At 42.2% G+C, this 24499-nt stretch overlaps 1 protein-coding gene across 4 annotated transcripts in view; it reads right to left on the bottom strand.

Annotated features, from left to right (window-relative positions):
• Positions 1–24499, bottom strand: part of arhgef37 (Rho guanine nucleotide exchange factor (GEF) 37) — a 97530-nt gene that overhangs the window by 48457 nt on the left and 24574 nt on the right. For all 4 annotated transcript variants that reach the window (XM_080201623.1, XM_080201625.1, XM_080201622.1 and 1 more), the window contains one exon: positions 9022–9169. In XM_080201623.1, the coding sequence (XP_080057749.1) occupies positions 9022–9169 (148 nt within the window). The remainder of the gene's footprint in view (positions 1–9021; positions 9170–24499) is intronic.

The following is a 24499-nucleotide window of genomic DNA, read 5'->3' as shown; positions in this document are numbered from 1 at the left end:
GTGTAGATTCTTCAACAATATATGTTTAAAGGCCATGCAGAGAAAGCAGCCATGACTGCCAGGTTGGGCCAGAATGCAGCCAACTTTGCTGGCTTCCCAACTCCAATTCTGTCCCCATGTCCGCCCCCCCCCATTCCCAGTCCCTCACCAACCCCGGGCCCCTACACTCCTGCCAGCTAATAATTGAGTAACAAACTACCTCTAGGGTCATTAAGCTCCCAGTCCCGTGAAAATTGCATCTCACAGCACACTGGAAATGGTGGTGGAGTCTTGACCCGAAATTGAACCCACCTCCTGATTCCCACCTCCAACAGTTAAATACAGGCTAAATTTTAATTGCAAGAATGACCAAAGACAATGAACCCAAAAAAAATGAATTGTAGAAACCTGAAATAAGGCATAAGATAACAGTTAAATGGCAGATGATGAAATATGGCCTGAAAATTCCATGACTGCCTCTCTATTTCCTGTCTAATTTATAATGAAGTTTTAAATTATAAAAATGCTGCTTCTGAAATAGTGTTTTAATTCAAAGACTGCTGTTGTTTTTATGTGGTTCCATTTAGCAAACATCTTCCTTCCAAATGACAGCCATAGCTTTTGAAAGCTTCACCTGCACTCCGATCTTATTTTCACACCTCAAATTAGTGAAGATTTTGTTATGCAGTTGGCATTAGAGCCAAGCAGAGAAGCTCAAGAGGTGTCAGCCATGAATAGTAATACAGTCCCAAAAAATAGAAAATTTATAATATAATATAATGACTGTGACCACAACAGTGTGATGATGCTAGTGGGACTCTCTTGTTGACATCTGACACACCAAAGCTGAATGTGGCCAGACATCATTTCTACGTCATTCAAAAAGGAACAAAATTTATTGAACTAATTAATTGAACACATAGCCAAAGAAGTAAATATCTAAGTAACAAAAACAGAAAATGCGGGAAAGGCTCAGTAGATCTGGCAGCATCTGTGGAGAGAGAATAGAGGCAACGCTTCAAGCTGCTCTGACCAAGGGTCATCTAGACTCGAAACGTTCTATTCTCTCTCCACAGATGCTGTCAGACTTGCTGAGCTTTTCCAGTGTTTTCTATTTTTGTCTCAGATTCCAACATCTGGAGTATTTTGCCAACGTCTAAGTAAAGTTGGGCACATTGACAACTACTTTAAAAGTAGCAAAAGACTTGAAAATGTTTATACCACAAGCTCCTCAACAAACCTGTCAGTATACAACCAGTCATCTTACCTTTGTCTCAGAACCTCCATAACATGGGATGTAAATGTAACAGACTTCCAATATTACATTTTCTTTTTGCATTTACAACAAAGTGGCATTAGATTTTCGCAAAAATTACTACAAGGTCTAGTTATTATATAAATAGAATGCAACACAGATTTCACTGTGGCACTGACACATTGAAATATTGAACATTTGCTACTTCACCAGTCAGAACCTGTTTAGTTGTTTTTATTTATATTCATGTGATATGTTGTCCTGAAATTGGCATTTAAATTGGCAGTGTCAGGTTTTAACTTTCTAACTAAAATATTAAAATACTGATTCATTATTTATATCATACCGTTCTTTTTTAGGTCTTAATAGTAAATATTTAAGCTTGTCAATTCATCACTGTTAGTTAACATGACAATATTTTGCAAATTTTTTTTAATGCATGTTCATTAGGAATGTTATGGATAAAGTACTTTATACTTAAATTAGCTAGAGCACTAAAGCGGTATATCTTTTGCTATGATGTGGAGATGTCGGCATTGGACTGGGATGCCCACAGTAAGAAATCTCACTACAGCAGGTTAAAGTCCAACAGGTTTATTTGGAATCGCGAGCTTTCGGAGCACTGCTCCTTCATTAGGTGAGTGAAGGCTAGTTCACAAAGACGGCATATATAGACAAAGACACAATTGCAAGATAATGGTTAGAATGTGAGTCTTTTCAGGTAATCAAGATTTTACAGGTACAGACACTGCGAGTGGAGAGGGGGATAATCACAGGTTAATGAGGTGTGAATTGTTTCAAGCCAGGACAGTTAATAGGATTTCGCAAGTCCAGGCCAAATGGTATGGGCTTACATGTAGTGTGACATGAACCCAAGATCCCGGTAGAGGCTGTCCTCATCCGTGTGGAACTTGGCTATCAGTTTCTGCTCAACAATTCTGCATTGTCATTTATCTTGAAAGCTGCCTTGGAGAACACTTACCCAAAGATTTTGGTTGTCTTATTGGGTTGACCTCTTGGGGTTGTGGAAGAACTCCGGATGGCAGGTGAATGTGTCTGTGTCTGCTGCGAAACCAATGGGGTCCATTTTGGTGGTGGGGCAGAAATTGAGCCCTCAGCTGAAAATTTCAATTTTGTCTAGGGGAAGGGTGTAATAAGGGTGTCTTTGTCTATGTACGCCGTGTTTGTGAAACCTACCTCTCCACATGAAGGAGTAAAACTCTGAAAGCTTGTGATTCCAAATAAACCTGTTGGACTTTAACCTAGCGTTGTGAGACTTTTTACTATATCTTTTGAGCAGACTGCAATTAACAATTTTAGCCAGAAAGTCCATTTTTTAGGAGGAAAGTAATTCTTCTCTAAACAGGCACTTAGTCCACCATGACTCAAAATACACTGCAGGTGTTGGGAATCCAGAAAGGAAACAGAAAATTTTGGCTTAGCAGATCAGGCAGTATCTACTGAAAGAAAAAAACATAGTTTGCACTTCAGGTCTGTGATCCTTTTCAACACAGCTCGCAGTTTGCATCAAAGGCTCTTGGTAATGAAAGTCTCTAATAGAGTTATTTTGTGGTAACCGAGGCAGTCTTTGTGGTCTGGGAACTACTGAATGCTTACAACATGTATATTTAATGGTAATTAAGATGTGAAGTTATTCATAGTAAATGGATAACAAACAATAATATCAAACACATTGAGCGGGATTTTCCAGCTGCGCTCGCTCCAAAACCAGAAAGTACCACTCGAGGTCAACGGACCTTTCATGGTTTCCCCCCTCCCCACCTCCGGCCACTACGATTCCAGTGGCGGGCAAAACAGGAAAATTGCCCCTATTATGTTGCGACTAAAAATATATTATAAATGATGATCAATAAATGAAAAGTTAATTGATTTGTTTAAAAAAACCATTAAATACATTTATGAGGATAGCGCAGTTGATGTGGTGTACATGGACTTCAGTAAGGCCTTTTACAAGTTCCCACATGGAAGGCTGATCCAAAAGGTTAGAGCCCATTGGATCCAAGGCAAGCTGGCAAACTGGTTTCAAAACCGGCTTTTAATAGGAGGCAAAATGTGATGCTCGAGGGCTGCTTTTGTGACTAGAAGCCTATGCGCAGAGGTGTACCACAGGGATCAGTGCTGAGATCCTTGCTGTTGGTTATACACATTAATGACTTGGATGTGATTGTTGAATGTATAATTAATAAGTTTGCGAATGACATAAAAATTGGTGGTGTTGTTGATAGTGAGGAGGATAGTCTTAGGCCACAACCTGATACTGATCAGTTGATCAAATGGGCAGAGCAATGGCAGATGGAATTCAATCCTGATAAGTGTGAGGTGATGCATTTTGGAAGGTCTAATAAGGGCAAGAAACACAATAAACAGCAGGTCCCTAGGGAGTATTGAGAAATAAAGGGACCTTGGTCCGTACGTCCATAGATCCTTGAAGGTGGCAGCCCCGGTACATGGGGTAATGAACGAGGCATATGGATGCTTGCTTTCATTAGTCAGGGCATAGAATAGGAGCAGGGAGGTTTTGGTAAACTTTAAAAACCATTGGTTAGGCCACAGATGGAGTTCTGGTCACCACACTATTGGAAGGATAGTGATTGCACTGGAGACAGTGCAGAGGAGATTCACCAGGATGCTGCCTGGGATAGAAAGTTTCAGCTATGAGGAGAGATCGGATGGGTTGGGTTTGTTTATTCTAGAGCCAAGAAGGCTGATGGAGGATCTGAGAAATACAAAATTATGGGAAACATAGATAAGGTAGATTGTAGAAATAATTTCCCCATGGCAGAGGGGCCTAAGACCGAATAAATGGTTTAAAGGTGACCTAAGGAAAAATGTTTTCACCCAGGGAGTGATGGAAATATGAACACAGTGCCTGAGGGGGTGGTGGAGGCAGGTACTCTTGCAACATTTAAAAACATTTGGATGAGCACTTAAATCACCAAAGCATATTAAGCTACGGCCCAAATGCTGGTAGGATTCATATATATTGGTATTTAATGGTCAGCATAGATAGGCTGAAGGGCCTGTTTCTGTACAGAATGACTCTATGATGTCATACATAGTATGGAATAATGATTTTCCCTAAATATTCAATTATCCTTAAGGCACAGATCTGTTATGCTCACCATACAGAAAATAAATATAATTAACGGGATAATGTTAATTTTTTTCATCTGCATTAAAGTAACTCTAGACAGAAAAGGAAAAGGTGCTCGGAGGTCCACATGAAATGAAGGAAATGGCAGTCCGGGAACATTAGCAAAAAACAAAACAATATTGGGAATGAGAAGGGAGTCAGTCAGGTATGGTGAGTATAAACACAAAACTAAGGTGGAAGAGAATGCGCTCAAATATTTGCTCCAAAGCACCACCCAATGGCCACCATGTGCAAATGTACCATATTACACAAAACTAAATCGCATCTGCCGCACAGATCGGTCTTTGAGCCAAGAATGGGAATATGCACTGGCCATTTAGCCTCTCCAGCCCAATTCGCCACTCAAGACCGGGAGAAGTGTACAACAGGTTGGGATTAATGTGACGCAACCAGGAAATGTGTGCAGTAGGCTCGAATCACAGTGACGTGACTGGGAGGAGTGTGCAGCAGGTCAGAAACACTGTGAAACAGACTAGAAGCAGTGTGAACCAGATTAGGATAGCCTTGGAGCAGACCAGAAGGGATCTGAAGCAGGCGAGGAGGAGTGTGAAGCAGACAGGGAGGAGTTTGAAGCAGACCGGAGGTTATAACGGAGGATTTTAGCTATCGGAACATAGATTCAGATTATCATAGTGTAAAGGGTAGAGGAGTGCAAGAGTCCCTAAAATGTGTTCAGGAAAGATTTCTACAGCAACGTGTTTCCAGGCTGTTGAGAAAGAGGCATTGCTGGACCTGATTCTTGGGAATGAGATGGGCCAGATAGATGAAGTGTCAACAGGGGGATATTTAAGGGACAATGGTCACTGCATCATAAGGTTTAGGTGGACTATGGAAAAGGACAAGGTGCAGCAGGTGGTCAGGAAGGCTAATGGGATGCTGGCCTTCATAGCGAGGGGGATTGAATATAAAAGTAGGGAGGTCTTGCTGCAGCTGTATAGGGCACTGGTGAGGCCGCAGCTGGAGTACTGTGTGCAGTTTTGGTCGCCGTACTTACGCAAGGATATTTTGGCCTTGGAGGGAGTGCAGAGGAGGTTTACTAGGCTGATGCCGGAGTTGAGGGGGTTGAGCTATGAGGAGAGGCTGAATAAACTAGGCTTGTACTCGTTAGAGTTTAGAAGAATGAGGGGAGATCTCATTGAGACGTATAAGATGATGAATGGGATGGATAGGATAGAGGTGGAGAGGCTCTTCCCGCTCAAAAAGGACAGTAGGACTAGGGGGCACAGCCTCAAGATAAAGGGGGGGCGGTTTAGAACGGAGTTGAGGAGGAACTTCTTCACTCAAAGGGTGGTGAATCTCTGGAATTCTCTGCCCGTTGAGGTGGTGGAGGCTGCCTCGCTAAATATTCTTAAGACGCGGGTTGATGGGTTTTTGATAAGCGAGGGGATTAAGGGTTATGGGGAGAGGGCGGGAATGTGGAACTGAGCCACGACAGATCAGCCATGATCTTATTGAATGGCGGGGCAGGCTCGAAGGGCTGGATGGCCTATTCCTGCTCCTATTTCTTATGTTCTTATGTTTATGTTCAATCAACAATTAACTGGGTGAAAGCCAACTTCAATGGAGTAAGAATGGATCAGGCCCAGATAAATTTGAATCAAAGCTTAGCAGGCACAACTACAAGTGAACAATGGACTATTTTTAAAAAAAGAGATAGGTCAAGTACATAAATGGGTAGGCTAGACAAATCCAGAGCTCTAGACTAAGAGGGATAGATGAAGTGAGGAATCTTGATGTACAAGTGCACAGGTCCCTAAATGGGGCAGTTCAAATAGACAAGGTCGTAAAAAAGGCATGTGGAATGCTCTCCTTCATTGGCAGAGGTAGAGAATATAAAAATAAGGATATTGGATGAGATTCTTTGTCCCCATTTGCCCCAAAACTGGAAAATCCCGCCTGAGGTCAACGGACCTTTCTATGCTCTGCCCCTTGATTCCAGCACTGGACGGAATGGGAAAAAATGTCTCGTAATGTTGAATTTATATAAAACACTGATGAGGGCACAATTGGAATATATAGTTCTGGTCACCGTATTACAGGAAGGGTGTCATTTTTCTTGAGAGAATGCAAAAGATGTTTACAAGGATGTTGTGAGAGCTAGAAAGGTGTAGTATGAGGAGAGATTGGATAAGATGGGGCTGCTTTCCTTGGAACAAAGAAACCTGGGGGGTGACTTGATAGACATGTACAGAATTATGAGGGGAAGAGACAGAGCAGACAGGATAAAATTGTTTTCTTTGATGGAGAACTCTAGAACCAGGGGACGCAGATTCAAGATAAGTGGGCAGTAGGTGTAGAGGTATATGAGGAAGAACTCTTTTATGCAAAGAGTGGTGGGTGTCTGGAATTTGCTGCCTGAGTTGGTGGTGGAGGCAGTGACCCTACACTCTTAAAGAGTATCTGGAGCTACAGGGCTAATGGCTGGGTACCAACGCTCCAGAGATGTTTGGTGGGAAGATGGGATTAGAAAGGGCACCTGGGGGTCCTTGGGCTGGTATGGACAAGATGGACCAAATCGCTTGTGCTTTTCCGTAACCATCCATTTCATGGTTCTATGGATGATGAAACTGAAAAGGTGTGCTTATGACAGATGTTAGGTGGATAACACACCTGGGGACCAGGCTGGACATATAAACTTTACAGTGCAGCGGTACTCACTACCCTCCTGTCTGCCTGTGAAACGTGGACTGTGTATCGAAGGCATGCAAGACAGCTCAGTCATTTCCACATGACTTGTCCTCGCAAAATATTACGCATCCAATGGCAAGTCAAAGTACCAGATACTGAAGTTCTCTCTAGAGCAAGTCTACCATCAGTCCACACGCTGCTAATGAGAGTGCAGACCCGGTGGGCAGATCATGTCATCCGTATGTCAGACGAGCGCATACCCAAGCAGCTCCTTTTTGGGGAACTCTCTGCTGGAAGACGCTCACATGGAGGGCAGAAGAAACATTTCAAAGACACACTCAAGGCCTCCCTGAAGTCGCTTGACATTGACACGACCACCTGGGAAACGCTGGCACAAAAACATCCTACCTGGCACTGCCTCATCCATAAAGGCTGTCAAGCTCACAAAGCAATGTGCATTGCTGAAGCACAACTTAAGCGCGAGCTGCGCAAGTCCAGAGCCACCAGCACAACAACTACAGTGTCTACACAAGTCTGTCCAATATGTGCCAGGACATTCCGTGCCCGAATCGGCCTGATCAGTCATCTTCGGACACACCGCAACCAGCCTCAAAATGACTAATGGTGTTAAGGCCCTCATCGATGACGATGGACAAACAACAACAGAGAAGTTGAAAAAGCACATTAGAGAAGCAAGAGAAGTAAAGAGAGAATATGAGAAGAGATTGGCAGCTAGCATAAAAGGAATTCATAAATCTTCAATAGGCATATAGACAATAAAAGGGTGGTAAGAAGAGGAGTGGGGCCATAGGGACCAAAAAGAGGATTTAAGTATAAAGGCAGGGGGCATGGCTGAGGTGTTAAATTAATGCATTATATCTGTCTATGTGAAGGATGAAAATGCTGCCCAGGTCATGGTGAAGCAGGAGGTAATTTAGGTATTAGTCACAAGTAGGCTTACATTAACACTGCAATGCAGTTACTTTGAAAGTCTGCTAGTCGCTACACTCTTGTGCCTGTTTAGGTACACCGAGGGAGAATTCAGCATGGCCAAGCACCTATCCAGCATGTCTTTCAGACTCTAGGAGGAAACTGGAGCACCGAAGGGAACCCACGCACACACGGGGAGAACATGCAGACTCCGTACAGTCAGTGCCCCAAGCCAGGAATTGAAGCCAGGTTCCTGGCACTGCGAGACAGCAGTGCTAACCACTGCGCCACCATACCGCTGAGGTAATTTAAATATTGTCAAGGGTTTAAAAATGATAAGGAGGATTTATTACCTTGGCTCTTCTTAAAGTTGATAAGGTAGTATGACTGGTGTCAAACATCCAAAGATACTAAAGAATGTGAGAGTGGAAATTGTGGAGGCAATGGCCATAATTTTCTCATCTTCCTTAGACTTAGGGGTGGTGACAGAGAATGGGAGAATTGTTCAAAAAAGGTGTTAAGATCAGCCAGCAACTACAGACTGGTCAACTTAACCTCGTTGGTGGGAAAGGTTTTGGAAACAATAACTTGGGACAAAATTAATCACCCCTTCGGCAAATTCAAATTAATTAAGAAAAGCCAGCATGGGTTTGTCAAGGGCAAATTCTGTTTAACTAGCTTGCTTAAATTTTTATTGCCATAACAGAAAAGGTTGATGTAGGTAATGCTGTTAAAGGGTTGTACATGGACTTCCAAAAGGCATTTGGTAAAATACCACACCACAGGATTGTGAGCAAAATGAGAATTCACAGAATAAAAGAGACAATAGCAACATATGAAATTGAATGAATAACAGAAGCAAAATAATGGTGAACAGTTGCTTTCCTCTGGTGGCCATCTCAAGGTTCTAACGCCTCTGAAACACTTTTGATATTTTTCAAACAGATATAATTTGTTACAACAAAAAAAAGACTTGTTTTAATATTTAAAATATACATTTAACAAATTAGAGCCTCATGAACATAAAATAAATATACTTATGCAAGGTTCCTACCCCATTACGCTTAGAGTTTCCATAACTTCTTTCCAAATATGTTCATTCTTCTTGTAATTAGTTTCAAGTAGCAGGGTGCTTTCATAGTTGGCACAGTACTCTTTATAAGTATCTTCCAGCGCTTGTTTGAAGGCCAGGAACACATTACCTTTCAGAAGAAAAACATCTATGAATCACCAAACGAACACTGCATTATGTAAGAGTGAGTGTAGATGAAGATTTGAAGTGTAGAAAGATACAAGGATTGGGAGAAGTACGGTTGGTGGGATTGATGAGATGACACAAATACAATGTGTCTAATGACCATTTCATTTCCCGGAAGATAGTTTTACTTTGAAGAATTATGCATTGTAAGGATATGTTGTCTTTAAGAAATATATTAATACCAAGTTTCTTGGAAGGAGTATGTTTAAAATTCAGCTCTAATTTGTAGATTGATGGTTTGGGAGAACAAGATAAGTCGTTATTTTGGACATGGAGGCCCCATTTTACTATTTTGATTCTAAGTACTAGGCGGACTTGAAACTAGGAGTGTTCCAGATCCAACTTTTAGACCTGTTCTCAGGCACCCCCATATGCACTCTGCCTGAAAAGATAGCAGCGAGTCTGAATCGTGCTGCACAAGCCTGTAGATGGGGCTTAATGCACCCAAAATCCTGCAGCTCTGATCGGTGTCCCCAACTGCGCACGTGCAGAAAAAAATGATAGAATGCTGCTCCCCTGTCACATCCTGCCTGGCGAGATAATGCCTCCCCCCAGCCCCCACAGATGTTGCCCCACCCCCTCAAGATTACTGATTCCCCTATCCCCCCATCCCCTGCCTCCTAGGCCAATCGCTGACTGACCCCCTCCCCCCTCCACAAATCTCAGGCAGAGTGGCAGCAGTCCCCTCTTTGCCTCCATTGATCTCAGGCAAACTGGCAGCAGACTCCCCCTCCCCTCCACTGATCTCAGGCAGAGTGACAGCAGACCCCCTTCCTCCTCCCGATGATCTCAGGCAGAGTGGCAACAGACCTCCCACTTCCTCCTCCCAGTGATATCAGGCAGAGTAGCAGCAGTCCCCTCTTTCCCTCCACTGATCTCAAGCAAAGCAACAGCGGACTCCCCCCTCTCCCCTCCACTGATATCAGGCAAAGTGGCAGCAGACCTCCCCTTCCCCTCACTGTTCTCCAGCAGAGTGGCAACAAACCCCCATTGATCTCAGACAGGGTGGCAGTAGACTCTCCTTCCCCTCCACTGATCTCAGGCAGAGTGGCAGTGGGCCCTCTTACCCCCCCCCATTGATTTCAGGTAGAGCGGCAGCAGACCTCCCCCTCTTCCCCTCCATTGATCTCTGGCAGAGTGGCAGCAGACGCCCTTTAACTCCCATTGATCTTAGACAGAGTGGCAGTGGATCCCCCTTCCCTCCCCACCAATCTCAGGCAGAGCGGTAGTGGAGCCCCTTTACCAACCCCCACCTATCTCAAGCAGAGAATCATCAGACGCTAAGCACTTACCTCCTCACTAGCTGGAGCACCTGAATCGGTCTTCTATGGAGCATGTCTGTTTCATGCCGATTCTGGATGGGTGACCATGGTGGTAAAGGGGGAAATGCCAGTAAAGTTGGGCATGCAATCCATTAAGTCAATTTAAATACATGCAAATACATTTAAATGGCCGTCATGTCCATTTTGGGCACAGTCCCAATCATGGCTATTTTTGGGCCTTGTTGAAGGGAGAACCAGCACGGAAGTGGGTGTGGATCGCGCTACTCACCTCACACCCAACTTTACCAGGTTTTTGTGCCTGAAAATGGGTGCAACATGATGGTAAAATCGAGCCTTGTTTAAACAGGGCTAATACATTTATGTTTACTTAGGTTCCCCTGGGATTTTGGAATAATGTTTTGATTAGGTTGATTGACAGAGACAGAGTCACGTGGTAATGGGAGGAGCTAACCTTGCAGAAAATAAAGAATTTCAGTTACAATTTAAAATACAAGCAGTTGCTGCATGGTCTGCCAGAAGAAATCAGAATCTCTCTCTCTCTCTCTCTCTCTCTCCCTCTCTCCTGAAGTGCTCTGAAAGCTCCAGGACTGTTAACCTAAGGGATGAGGAAGTACACCTATATTTTGCGAACTAATTATAAAGAGGGGTTGAAATCTACAAGGGAAATTTTGCTTGATTGGAACTCAAAGTGATAGGTTAGTAGTTAAGACTTGTATCTTGTCATCCTTAAGTATTGTTCAATTGTTAAAGGTTAAGCTGATTCATTTGTTATAATTAAACTGTGTTGTTAAATAAAGTTTGTTTTGATAAAAGCTTCCAAATGTATCAGCAGAATCGTGCCTGGAATGAATCATCTTAAATTCACACAAATGCCAAAATAGAAAATTGTTGGGGTCTGGTCTGACTTCATAAAACATCTTGTGGTTTCTGATCTGGTACCCGAATAATATACATAGCATATTTTTATAGAGTTAAAGTTAAATGCTTATCCTCCCAAATACCTTAATGTATTACAAGAAATTCTGAACAACCATATTTGAACACTGGTGCCATAGGTCTGATATCTAACTACGTTAAAATAATATAAAGCCATCAATACTGATCACCAGTAGAAATCTTAATTAAAAAAAGCCTCAAGCAGGTCTAGCTCTTTACTGTTTTAAACTACCATGAATAGATAGTTTGAATACCATCTATTTGAAATCAGCGCTATGTACAATAAAGGCCAAAGTGAAAAATCTGGAGTTATTGGCAGTAGAAATTCATTTGGGCATTTTTGCAAAACAGGTTGAAGTGGATTGGCTTCCTATTATAAGCAGTCTCTGACTTTCACTTCCATTGACATCAATGAAATATAATGGATGGCAGATCCAATACCACCCATCTTGTGCGACAACTGGAGACAGTATTTTTCATCAGAATATCGTATGTTCAAGTTGGCAAATGACACTGGGCTATGAGGCACAGTAAGTTGCGTGGATAAGAGAAGAACGTAGTGCAGAGGTATAGCAAACTAAAGGAATGTACAAAACTCTGGTAGCTGGAGTCCAACGTGATACTTGTGACTTCGATCACGGTGGATTGAATGACAATATTTTCTTGATGGAAGGCAAGAAGCAATTGGATTTATGAATCCATGTGCACAGATCACTAAGATCTAATGCACAGGTACAAAGTACATTTTAAAAGTTGATGAAATGTTGGCACCTATCTCAGTGAACTTTCAATTCAAAAAGTGGACTTTTTTCTGGGTTTTTCCAAGAGATGTGAGTATCACTGGAAAGGCCAGCATTTGTTACCCATCGCTAACTGCACTTAAGGGGTGGTGGTGAACCACCTTCTTGAATTGTTGTAGTTTATGTGATGTAAGTACACCCAAAGTGCTCTTAGGGAGGTAGTTCCAGGATTTTGACCCAGTGACATTAGTGATACAAACCATGTTGGTGCGTGGTTTGGAGAAGAAGTTGCAGGTGATGGTGTTCCCATGTGCCTTTATTTTATTCTTTCAGGTGAAGAGGACATTATGATATCCATCTCTAATTCTCTCAAGAAGATGGTGGTGGTGAGCCCCCTTTTGAATTGTTGCAGTACATGTGTAGGTACACCCACATGTTGTTAGGCAGAAAGTTCCTGGATTTCTACCCTGCAACAGTGAAGGAACAACAATAAAGTTCCAAGTCAGGATGGCGTGTGGCTTGAAGAGGATTTTGCAGCTGGTGGTCTTGCCATGCACCTGATACTCTTGTCCTTTAGATAATACAGTTTACAGATTTAAAAGATGCTGTTGAAGGAGCTTGCTGAGTTGCATCTTGTAGATGGCACACAATGCTGCCACTTTGCATCAGTGATGGAAAGAATGAATGTTTGGGGTGACGGAAGGGGTGCCAATCAAACAGACTGCCTTGTCCTGGATGGTGTCAAACTTCCTGAGTGTTATAGGAGCCACACTCATCCAGGCAAGTGGAGAGTATTCGATCACAATCCTGATTTGTGCCTTATAGCATAGGCTTTGGGGAGTCAGGAGATGAGTTACTCCACAGAAGTTCAGCCTGTGACATGCTTTTGTAGCACAGTATTTATATGGCTGGCCCAGTTAGGTTTCTGGTCAATACTAATCCACTGGATATTGATGGTGTTGTGTCATTTATAAAATATGTTCAAGCCCCCATCTTGACACTGAGCTGGAATTTCCTGGGGCTGTGCAATGCTGTAAGGTACTGATGGGCAGCTTAGGTAGTGAGTGACTGCATGAGTGGCCCTCCTTCATCTCAGTGGGCCACAAGATTGATAGCAGGCTTGTTCAGTAACATAAGACCATAAGACATAGGAGCAGAATTAGGCCATTCGGCTCATTGAGTCTGCTCCACCATTCAAAAATGGCTGATATATTTCTCATCCCCATTCTCCTGCCTTTTCCCCATAACCTCGGATCCCCTTATTAATCAAGAACCAATCTATCTCTGTCTTAAAGACACTTAATGACTTGGCCTCCACAGCCTTCTGAGGCAAAGAGTTCCACAGATTCACCACTTGCTGGCTGAAGAAATTCCTCCTCGTCTCTGTTTAAAAGGATCGTCCCTTCAAGTTGTGCCCTCTAATTCTACTTTTTCCTACTAATGGAAACATCCTCTCCACATCCACGCTATTCAGGCCTCACAGTATCCTGTAAGTTTCAATAAGATCCCCCCTCATCCTTCTAAACTCCAACGAGGACACACCCAGAGTCCTCAACAATTTCTCATACGACAAGTTCTTCATTCCAGAGATCATTCCTGTGAATCTCCTCTGGACCCTTTCCAAGGCCAGCACATCGTTTCTTAAAAATGGGGCCCAAAATTGCTCACAATACTCCAAATGGGGTCTGACCAGAGCCTTATACGGCCTCAGAAGTACATCCCTGCTCTTGTATTCCAGCCCTCACAACATGAACGCTAACACTGCATTTGCTTCCTAACTGCCTTCCTAACATAACCCATGAATAAGATTAAATACATTTAATACACGCTGAATATTTCACGAGTTATAGGAAATGCAAAATCACTTATATATTAATAGAACTACCACCAGCTTCAAATAGTAAAAACAAAAGAACAAAGAACAGTACAGCCTAGGAATAGGCCCTGTCTGTGCTGACAAAGATGTCTCTCTAATCTAATGTTTTCTTGTCTCTACGTGGTCCATATCCCTCTATTTTCTGCCTATTCATATATCTCTTGAACGTTGTCATAGAATCTGCTTCCACCACCTCCTCTGGCAGCACGTTCCTGGCATTCACCTCCCTCTGTGTGAAAAAAAGTCTCTTTTAAACTTTCCCCCTCTCACTTTCAATTACGCCCCCGAGTAATTGACCCTTCAACCCTGGGAAAAGACTGATTATTCACTCTTTCTAAGCATGTCATAATCTTTTAAGCTTCTATCAGGTTCCCCCTCATCCTCTGATGCTCCACTGAAAACAACCCAAGTTTGTTCAACCTTTCTTCATAGTCCACATCCTCCAAACCAGGCAACATTTTGGTAAATTTCTTCTTCACCCTTTCCAATGCATCAACACCCTTTTGGTAGTGTGGCGACCAAATTGTATACAATATCCCAAATGCGGCCTAACCAAAATCTTATACATCTGCAACGTGATTTTCCAATTCCTATACTCAACAGCCCAAACGATGAAGGCCAGCATGCCATATGCCTTCTTGACCACCTTGTCCACCTGACTTGTCACCTTCAGGGAACTATGGATCTGCATCCTAGTTCCCTCAGTATGCTAACATTTCTAAGGGCTCTACCATTTTCTGTATACTTTCCTTCTGCAGTAGACTTTCCAAATCGCATCACATCACATTTATCTGGGTTAAGTTCCATCTGCCATTTTTCAGCCCACATCTACATCCGATTTATATCCTGCTGTATCCACCGACAATCCTCTTCATTATTCACTACTCCTCCAATTTTTGTATCATCTGTAAATTTACTAATCAGACTAGATACATTTTCCTCCAAATATTTATATATATTAGAAACAACAGAGGCGCAAGTAATGATCCTTGTGGAATATTGCACGTCACAGACCTCCAGTTAGAAAAGTACCCTTTCACTGCTACTGTCTGCTTTCTATGCCCAAGTCAGTTTTGTACCCATCTTACCAGCTCACCTCGGATCCCATACGACTTGACCATCTGTATCAGCCTGCCATGAGGAATGTTATCAGTGGCTTTACTAAAGTCCATGTATACAATATCCATTGCTCTTCCCTGGTCAATTTTTCTTGTCACTTCCTCAAAGAACTCAATCAAGTTTGGAAGACACAACCTCCTCTTCACAAAACCATGCCACCTAGCACTATTAAGCGAATTCTCTTTCAGATTTGGGTACATTCTGTCCCCAAGAATCTGTTCCAATCATTTCCCCACCACTGATGTGAAGCTCACAGGCCTTTAATTATCCGGATTGTCTCTTCTGCCCTTCTTAAACAGAGGAACAATGTTATCTACTCTTTACTCCTCCTGGTATCTCGCCTGTGACTAAAGCGGATACAAAGATTTTGGCCAAGGCTTCAGCAACTTCTTCCCTCACCTCTCTCAGTATTCTGGGATAGACCCTATCTGCCCTGGGAATCTGTCCACCTTCATGTTTTTCTAAACCTCCAATACCTCCTCCACTTCCATCTCAACATGTCCTAGAATATCCTCCTTTCGACAGTCATCATCCACCACATCCTAGTCCTTTGTGAATATTGATGCAAAGTACTTGTTAAGGACCTCACCTACCTCATCTGGCTCCACACACACAAATTCCCTCCACTGTCCTTGAATGGACCTACCCTTTCCATTGCTACCCTCTTCCTCCTTATATATGCATAAAAGCATTGGAATTCACCTTGATCCTGCCCACCAAGGACATTTCATGATCCCTTTTTGCCCTCCTAAGTCCCCATTTAAGTTCCTTCCTGCTATATTTGTATTCTTCAAGAGTATTATGCATTTTCAATTTCCTGAAATTTATGTATGCCTCCTTCTTCTTTTCCACCGTAATAAATATTTACACTTTGAACACAAAGGGAGTGCACGAGTCTTGTAGCCAATGTTGAGTGCAACTAGCATACACCTCACTTTATTTTCCCCTGCTTTACATGCATATCACTTCAGTAATATTGGTAGGAAAAAAACTATGCGGACGGAAATCAAACTGTGCAATGAGCAACTATCAACGAAGTGTCTCGTGGGCCACACTCAGGATTCAGATGTGCCACCATGTGACCGCAGACTGCATGTTGTCACCACTGCTATAAGAAGATGAAATGGAAGTTCTGAGCCTGCAAATACCAGCCGCAAGACCACAATTTTTCTGTGCACAATCTTCCACAAGGTGGCCTCTTAATGAGCCACCTCTTAAGTTTGCCATCCTATTAAGAATGGTGGCTGGCTCCTGATACTGCTAGCCAATCAGCTGTCTGGCTTCTCTGGAGCTTTGGCAGTCGCACTGGGAGTGCTTGGTGTTGCTGATGCAGTAAGGGATAGTGAGGGCACCTCAGCAAAAAAATGCCCTTGGAGGTGTGGATCCAAATGAAAAGTTATGAAGGCCCTTAGAGTGGAGAAGAAGCCTCTTTGGAGGAATCATTTGGGCCACATCGCTGGGGCATGAAACTTCTGACTCCATTGAGATGGTGGCCCCTACACATAGTGTGCAGCTGCTCTGCTGGGTCTTAACTCAGAACTGGATAACTGCCTGTGGAGTGGGCATCTGCTCCCATCTGCCCTGGGAAACATGATGTGGAAATGCTGACGTTGGACTGGAGTAAGCACAGTAAGAAGTCTCGCAACACCAGGTTAAAGTCCAACAGGTTTATTTGGTAGCACGGGCTTTCCAAGCACTACCCCTTCAAAGCGTTGCACTCAACTGATGAATGGGCAGCGCTCCAAAAGCTTGTGCTACCAAATAAACCTGTTGGACTTATTATACTTATAATGCTTTGGGAAAGATACTCTTAATAGGAATTTGTCAGGTAGCCATCCCAAAGTGGCTCCACCCCTTAGCTCCACCTCCAACTATTTCTTTGAACCCCCCCCCTCCTCCCCCTCCTCCCCCTCAACCCCCTCACCTTCAAGTCCACAAGTACCTGGATGGGAACATTCCTCCTAGTGTGTTAACTTTTTGGCACTGAACCTCAGGAAAAAGCTATCTAAAAAAGTTCAAAAGCTTTGGGAAATATACAGTGCAGATTCGCCAGAACTATACCAGGGTTAGACGGTTGAATTATGAAGACAGCTGAGTTTACCTGAGTAAACCTGAATCTTTTTCTGTTTCGAAGGTTGAGGGACTATCTCACTTACATGTTCAAAATAATGCAGGGACTTGAAAGGGCGGATACAGAGAAGCAATTTCCTTTTGGTAATAGAATTCAAAACAGGGCAGTCTAATCTCAAACTTAGAGCTGGGTCATTTAGGAGTGAACAGGAAATCTGTTTAAAAAATCAGAAGCGGAAATCTGGAACACACTCCACCAAAAGGCAAAGAGCGATTAGCCAATTAAAAGTTTCAAGACTGAGACTGCTGGATAACTTTTGTTATGTCTGGATCTCAAGGGATATGGAACAAAGGGGAGAAAGTAGATTGGAGATACAGATCAGTGTTTCAAATTGTCTAATTGAATGGTAGAGCAAACCTCAGGTTGGATTGCCAATTCATGTTCCTATGAGCAATTTTAGTGCCTGGCATAGAGGATGGCAAATTCATCCCTCTATAATTTAAACCTAGTTATTTAATCATAAGAGCTCCATAATGGCCATAAAATGACAACCTTTCCAGAGGTAGTCAGCCAAGAAAACTCCACCTACTCGAATGATGTATTCTCAGCGCCATTTATTCTAAAGACACAGTACTTAGCACAGTGCAATTTCAGTGGAACTAGTTTGGAAGGTTCATATCAATGATTCCCTACATTGCAGCTTGGTGCATCCCACCAGTCACACAGAATCAGAACTGAAAGGTCAAAATGGAGGAGTCAATGGCAGCAAAAAAATTTTCCCCCACTATAAATACGCTTACGATTAATAGTTCAAGGAAGTTGGAATATTTAATTTCATCCAATGATTGCAAGATTGGGAGAGTATTTTGCAAGAACTTGCAAATTATACTATTGTGATTATGCAAGACCAGGGGAACTTGTAATCTTTTCTGCAAGTAATCATGACACCTAACAAAATTGTTGTTTTAAAAACAAAAATGTATTGAAGCCAGCAAACTAATGAAACATTCAAAAAACATCGGTGTAGCTGTGGATCACTTAGCAGTGTGCCATTTCCAGATTCCAACCCTGTTGGCTGTGAAGGGTTAATACTTGTTTTAAAGCAGCAGTAATGGCCAGGGTTATTGCAGTATGTTAGCTTACAAATATGCTTATGCTATGGCATTTGATGTATGTTTGCAGTCACATTGCTTCACAATGAGTAACCAATTTTAACCAGGCTATTAAGGCAAGAGGCTTATTCAAATGAATGAAGGAAATTGGAAAGCAAACTGACCTTGCAATTCTGATGTGCCTTTTAACAAGTCAGCGCAAAGCAACATTTTCAAAACCCTGAAATCAGGTCACCTTGTTTGCACTGAGGCTCTGCCAAGGTTCCAACTGAGGGCCTACCTGCAGAACAGCTGCTTAACCGTGGGATGAGGTGATGAGTCAGGAACTGTTCAGGGAGTCGCTAATGTTATTTCCATGGTGAAAATGAATCTCAGGTTTTATAACAAAAGAACTGAATTTAACTTTAGGAATATGCGTCAATGTTTGTTATCTTGAATACCAATAGGTACCCGCATTTGAATTGCATTAATATGGAAAAAATTTCATTTCACCCAGAGCTCCATGAGGTAGTGTTCCACTGATGCAACCCCAGAAAACAATCTCTCCATCATGCTCCAAGATTATAATCCAAATCTCCAGGTCACAGTGGAGTGGTTAGTGCCTGACTTAGCATTGCCCATCTCAATCTGTCCACTAAATCCCAACAGAGCTAAAGAAAACAAAGTAATTTTCTTTTCAGTCCCCAAAAAGAGCCAATCTGCCTTTGGATGAAGTAGAAACCTTCTGGGATTCACTTCTAAATTAAATTTTGGTCCGAGGAAGTGACTCGTCTCAACAATGTCAACTACTTTAAGGGGAGGTGATGGCCTAGTGGTATTATCACTAGACTGTTAATCCAGAAACTCAACTAATGTTCTGGGAACCCAGGTTCAAATTCCACCATGGCAGATGACGGAATTTGAATTCAATAAAAAAAAATCTGGGTTAAGACTTTATTGATAACCATGAATCCATTGTCGATTGTCGGAAAAACCTATCTGGTTCTCTAATGTTCTTTAGGGAAGAAAATCTGCCGTCCTTACCAGGAATGGCCCACATGTGACTCCAGAGGCACAGCAATGTGGTTGGCTGTCAACTGCCTTCGTGCAACTAGGTAATAAATGCTGGCCAGCAAGCGACACCCACATCTCATGAATGAATTTTGAAAAGTGAACATGACATAAGGGAAGGAGTAATTCCATCTCAGATTCAAAATATCATGGCAAATGGGGCATGTTCCCAGGCCCCGATTTTAATTCACTCAAAATCTGCTCACCTGCATTGAGTGGGCCATGGCGTAACCAGGTTCTGCCAAAAACCTCAGTCTCTATTTTCCACCCTCAACCCTCCGAAGAATTTTAGAACCATTATTTCCTTCCACCTTTGGCTAAGATCAAAGGCAGGATCAAGCCCGGTATCTGATGTGATGCCTGTTCTTGTCAGCTTGGATCTCATGTGTCCCTTTGTGGCAATCATGAAATTGGATTTAATTTGAATTAAATTAGATCGTTGGAGCGAGCCAGGAGATGGATTGAGGGCTTGCCCTGTCCATGCTGAACATTGGCTTTATAACTCTGAGAAAGGGATAAAACTTGTAAAAAAAATCCTTCTACCATCTTATTGAGATTCATCTCAGTTTACTTCCTTGTAATGATTAGACAAATCTCATGAAGTTTGAGTCCCCGTGTAACTTTTCAACAATTTAAATTCTGTAAGCCATAAACTGGAAGGCAAGGTAGGTCAGCAAGCTGGATCAATGGAGTCTGGAACAATGATAATATTAGCGACTGCACTTAAAAACCAATCCATTATTTGCTTTGACATCTTTAAGATAGGATAGATTATTAGAGAAAGGCAAGATCTGTTCCTCACTAAATCATGATCCTCATTTGGAGACACAATGGGCCAAATGACCTCCTTCTGCACCATAACAATCCTGTGATTCTGTTCAATTTAAGCTGTGAAATTATGAAGTAAGCCATAATAGTTGTTTCTTTCCAACTAATAATGTCATCGTGAATGCCCTGACTAGGGAATATAAACTCGGTGTAAGACATTCTGGGAACTTATTCTGAAAAATAACATTTAAAAGTATTACCCCTACCTTGCATAACAACGTAAGTATAATGGCCGGAATTCTCCAGCCTTGCCAGCCATTGGGATTCTCCTGTCCCACTGCCATGAATGGAGATTTTGGTTGAGCGCCAAATCCTCCGTCCTCGTTGACAACAGTAGCCAGGCACATGAGACTGGAGAATTCCGGCCAATTTATATATTTTATACATTCCTTATACATGCCTTATAATGCTTTTTAGCCCAATGATTTCGATTCAGCTGAAGAATAAAATCAAAATGACTAGAATAATGCTCAAGTGTTTTATGATGTGGGTATGCCGGCGTTGGACTGGCTTATACAAGTTGGTGCTTATACAAGTGTTTTATGCCATTGGAAATCAACCTTTTGAAGATGAGAAGATATTTTGAAGATAGCTTTATTTGAAGGCATGGATCTGAAACCATTGGTTGTGATATTACCCATTGATTTGGTATGAAATCTAGCAACAACAACAGCAAATTGCATTTTCAGAGCGCTCTTCCACGAGAAGGGGAAAATTAAACAAGAAGTGTAAGGGCAGTATTTAATCCAGGGAACAGGCCAGCCTTCTCACCTGCCAACTGGAGTGCTGACAGGAATCCTGCTTTGGCTCTTTTTGGGAAGACTTACCATATTAGGTGCCAAACAAGCACTTTACTGGTCAGTGGTATGCCATCTCCAGGATCAAAGGGCTGAAATCCTGTCCTTGGAATGCTGTCAGCCCATCACAGGCATTATTTTCCCACTTAAAGGTCCTAATGGCAAGATGGGAAGGCCTCCATGAGCCTTTCTGCCCATAATCTGGGCAAAGGCAGGGAGGTGGCGAAGTCCTCAGTTGTTACCCTCCTACCCGATCAAATACCTCCGAATTTACCTTGGCACTAAATTCCACCCAAAGATTTTTTAAGGCAGTTAACGAGGCATTCTTTAACTGCCACATTCTTTCTTTAGTCATACGTGGAATGTGGGCCTCGCTGGCTGGGCCAGCATTTGTTGCCTGTCCTTAATTATCTTTGAGTGACTTCCTATGCCATTTCAGAGGGCATTTAAAAGTCAACCACATTGCTGTAGGTTTGGAGTCACATGTAGGCCAGACCAGGTAAGGAAGACAGATTTCCTTTCCAAAAGGACCCAGATGCATTTTTATGACAATCGACAATGGTTTAATGGTCACCATTAGAGTTTAATTTCAGATTTTTAAAAATTTAAATCCAAATGGTGGAGTTGGAACCCTAGTCCCCACATCATCATGCAGTATCTCCAGATTACTAATTCAGTGACAATATCACTAAGACCTGGGGCCTGAGTAAGACATAACCCACAAAAATGAAAGGTATAACTGGGGTCCAAATAGGTACCCAATGGCCACACCTTTTATTTGAAGGAAGTGAGATATTTTGTTGCATTAGGACAGGGACTGCTTTAGTATCTGAGGAGTTGTACATGGTAGTAAATATTATGCAAACACTCAGTGAACATCCCCACTCTTGACTTTATGATTTAAGGAAGGTGATTAATGAAGCAGCTGAAGATGGTCGGGCTTAGGACACAACCCTGAGGAACTCCTGCCATGATGTCCTGGGACTGAGATGATTGGCCTCTAACAACTATAACCTTCTTCCTTTGCTTCTAGTACAATTCCATCCAGTCAAATGCAACCTCCTCCATTCCCTTCGACTTTAGTTTTGGTCTTTAATACTACTCTCAGTCAAATGCTCCCGTGATGTCAAGGACGTTACTCTCACATCACCTTCTGAGTTCGGATCTTTTGTCCATGTTTGGACCATGACTGTTGTTGGAGCAGTACTCATCTAAACAAGTTGAGAATATTCTATTATACTCCAGACTTGAGCTTTGTTGATGGCAGCGAGAATTTGGGGAGTCACTAAATGAGTTACTCACCACAAAATCCTAAGCCCCTGACCTGTTCTTATAGCTGCAGTATTTATATTGCCTGTATTTGTAACAATACATTCATATGCTGGGCATAAAGTGTGATTCAGCGAAAGAGAAAATGGAGGTGAAGATTGCATTTAATTTGGGATCGTGTTCATTTTCAAATTACTGTGCTAAGAATAAAAAATAATGACCTTTGTGCACTCTGCAATTTAGAAAATGATTTATCTGTAAATATGTTATGATTTTAACACTGCAATCATAACACTTTTGAAATACACTACAAAATTGGAATTCAAATTACAAAAATAAATGACCTTGGCTGTATGTGTGTAATTTGTTCCTTTACAATATTCATGAAGATGATGTGATAAACATTTTCAAAATAAATTATGCTCATTAACTTCTATGATATGGTGAAGCTGATTTTACTCTGTTGGAGACTGTTGTCTAAAAAAAATTAAAGGGACACGCCTTTCTGGTTCCTTGGACAGGACCGCAACATGTGCAATGCATTCTACGGTCAGTCACAAGCCAAGTTGGAATTGGGGGCAATCTGAGATATGCATTAACCCCAACTCTGAATATCATAAGTAAGGAGCTTAATCCCAGTTTCAGGCAAGTGTCCTGATGTGTTTAATCAGTGGGGAATGTGGTGCACATTTGACATGGATTGAGTTCTATTCCTAGCCAAACATGCTATTAACAGATCCACGCAGCGGGTGATCGAGGGTGTCATTTGACCCAACTGTCCGTCCCTCTGCCACAACTATATCCACAGCCAGCAGTCCCTGGAAAGGGAGCATGCAGTATCCAAGGGCACCACTGAGGCCTTCCTTGTTGACAGGGGACAGCAGGAACTGCAGACTATTATTGACCCCTTTAACCACATTTTGATTTAATGCTTCAATTTCCTTTCTGCTTTGTTCTATGTTTTGGGTGGTTCCCTTCCTTTTGGGGACTGCCTTTCTTGTTGTGCCCTTGAGTTTGTTTGATTTAGTTCATTTGATTTACTAAAAAGAATGGTTGAGTGCTATTGGCCTCTTAAGCATCCGTTTCCCCACCTGAGAAACAGGTGCAGTGTAAACAAAGTTCTAGGCCAAAATGTTCTGAAAGGCAACAGTTTATAAACCTTGGCAAGTACCTTTAAATGTGCTGAGTAACCATTGATAAGTTATTTATTTTGCACTATAAAATAGCAAACTTTAAAATATCACACACACAGTGCATCGGTAATTCCAAATAAGCCTTTCAGATTTAGATCCAGCTCCTACAGGGAAAAGAAACGTAACTGCTGTCAAGTGTATTTATATTACAAACTACATCACTAGATCAGTGACGTGAGCTGCAAGTTTTCATTTCACAATGCCAAAACTACAGCATGTGACTTTTAATAGCCTGGATTCCTATTATGTAACACAAAATCTAATAAAAGCAGTCCCATGGCTACAACATAAGGAATGCCACACATCCAACAAAAACTTTTTTGGCATTTGCACTTAAATTTGCCTTGGTGAATGATTTATCAACTAAATTATTAAGAAGAGGGATCAGAATATTCCACATTTTTAGCAAATCTAACAAAAGATATATAGCATTGTCTTGTACAGAATGACAGGATTTAGTGTTAAGCCCAATGGGTTTTGTGGTTGGTGACAGTGTCTAAGTTTGTGGCCTGAACCATTTGAATTCCGGGGCTTCGTTTGCACAGTAAGGGACACTGCAGCTAATAGCAGACAGGAGTAGAAGTTCATCATGGCTCATTCAATACAAATGTGGGGTTGGATTTAATGGAACCTGAGAGAAAGGATATGGGGACTGGGACAATGGGAAAGGAGTATCCACATTGGATTCCCAGGCAAAGTATTCACAAGTAAGTTGAAGGTAGGAATGGCCTGATCTAGAAATCCTGCTCACCAGCTGCAGGAAGGCCATTGAGCTCATTAATGAGCTACTTAATACTAATTATCTCTGAGCCTGGCGGAATTTAATGATTCAAAACTCGCACAGCTTTCCCAGGTCTCCCAAAGGCCTCCCAGCAAATCTGTTTCCTTATGGCTTTATGAGGGCATGGACCAGAGAGGGGAGGGGTGTGGGTGGAGGAGTGGGTCCTTAACTCACCGGTACTTTGTATCTGATCAAGTGATCCAGTATCCAGGGTGGGGG

Source organism: Carcharhinus amblyrhynchos, chromosome 13, assembly GCF_965287045.1.
Source record: "Carcharhinus amblyrhynchos chromosome 13, sCarAmb.v2.hapA, whole genome shotgun sequence".
NCBI lineage: Eukaryota > Metazoa > Chordata > Chondrichthyes > Carcharhiniformes > Carcharhinidae > Carcharhinus > Carcharhinus amblyrhynchos.
Note: the sequence above shows the minus strand (reverse complement) of the source record. Positions and strands in the feature narration are given on the sequence as shown.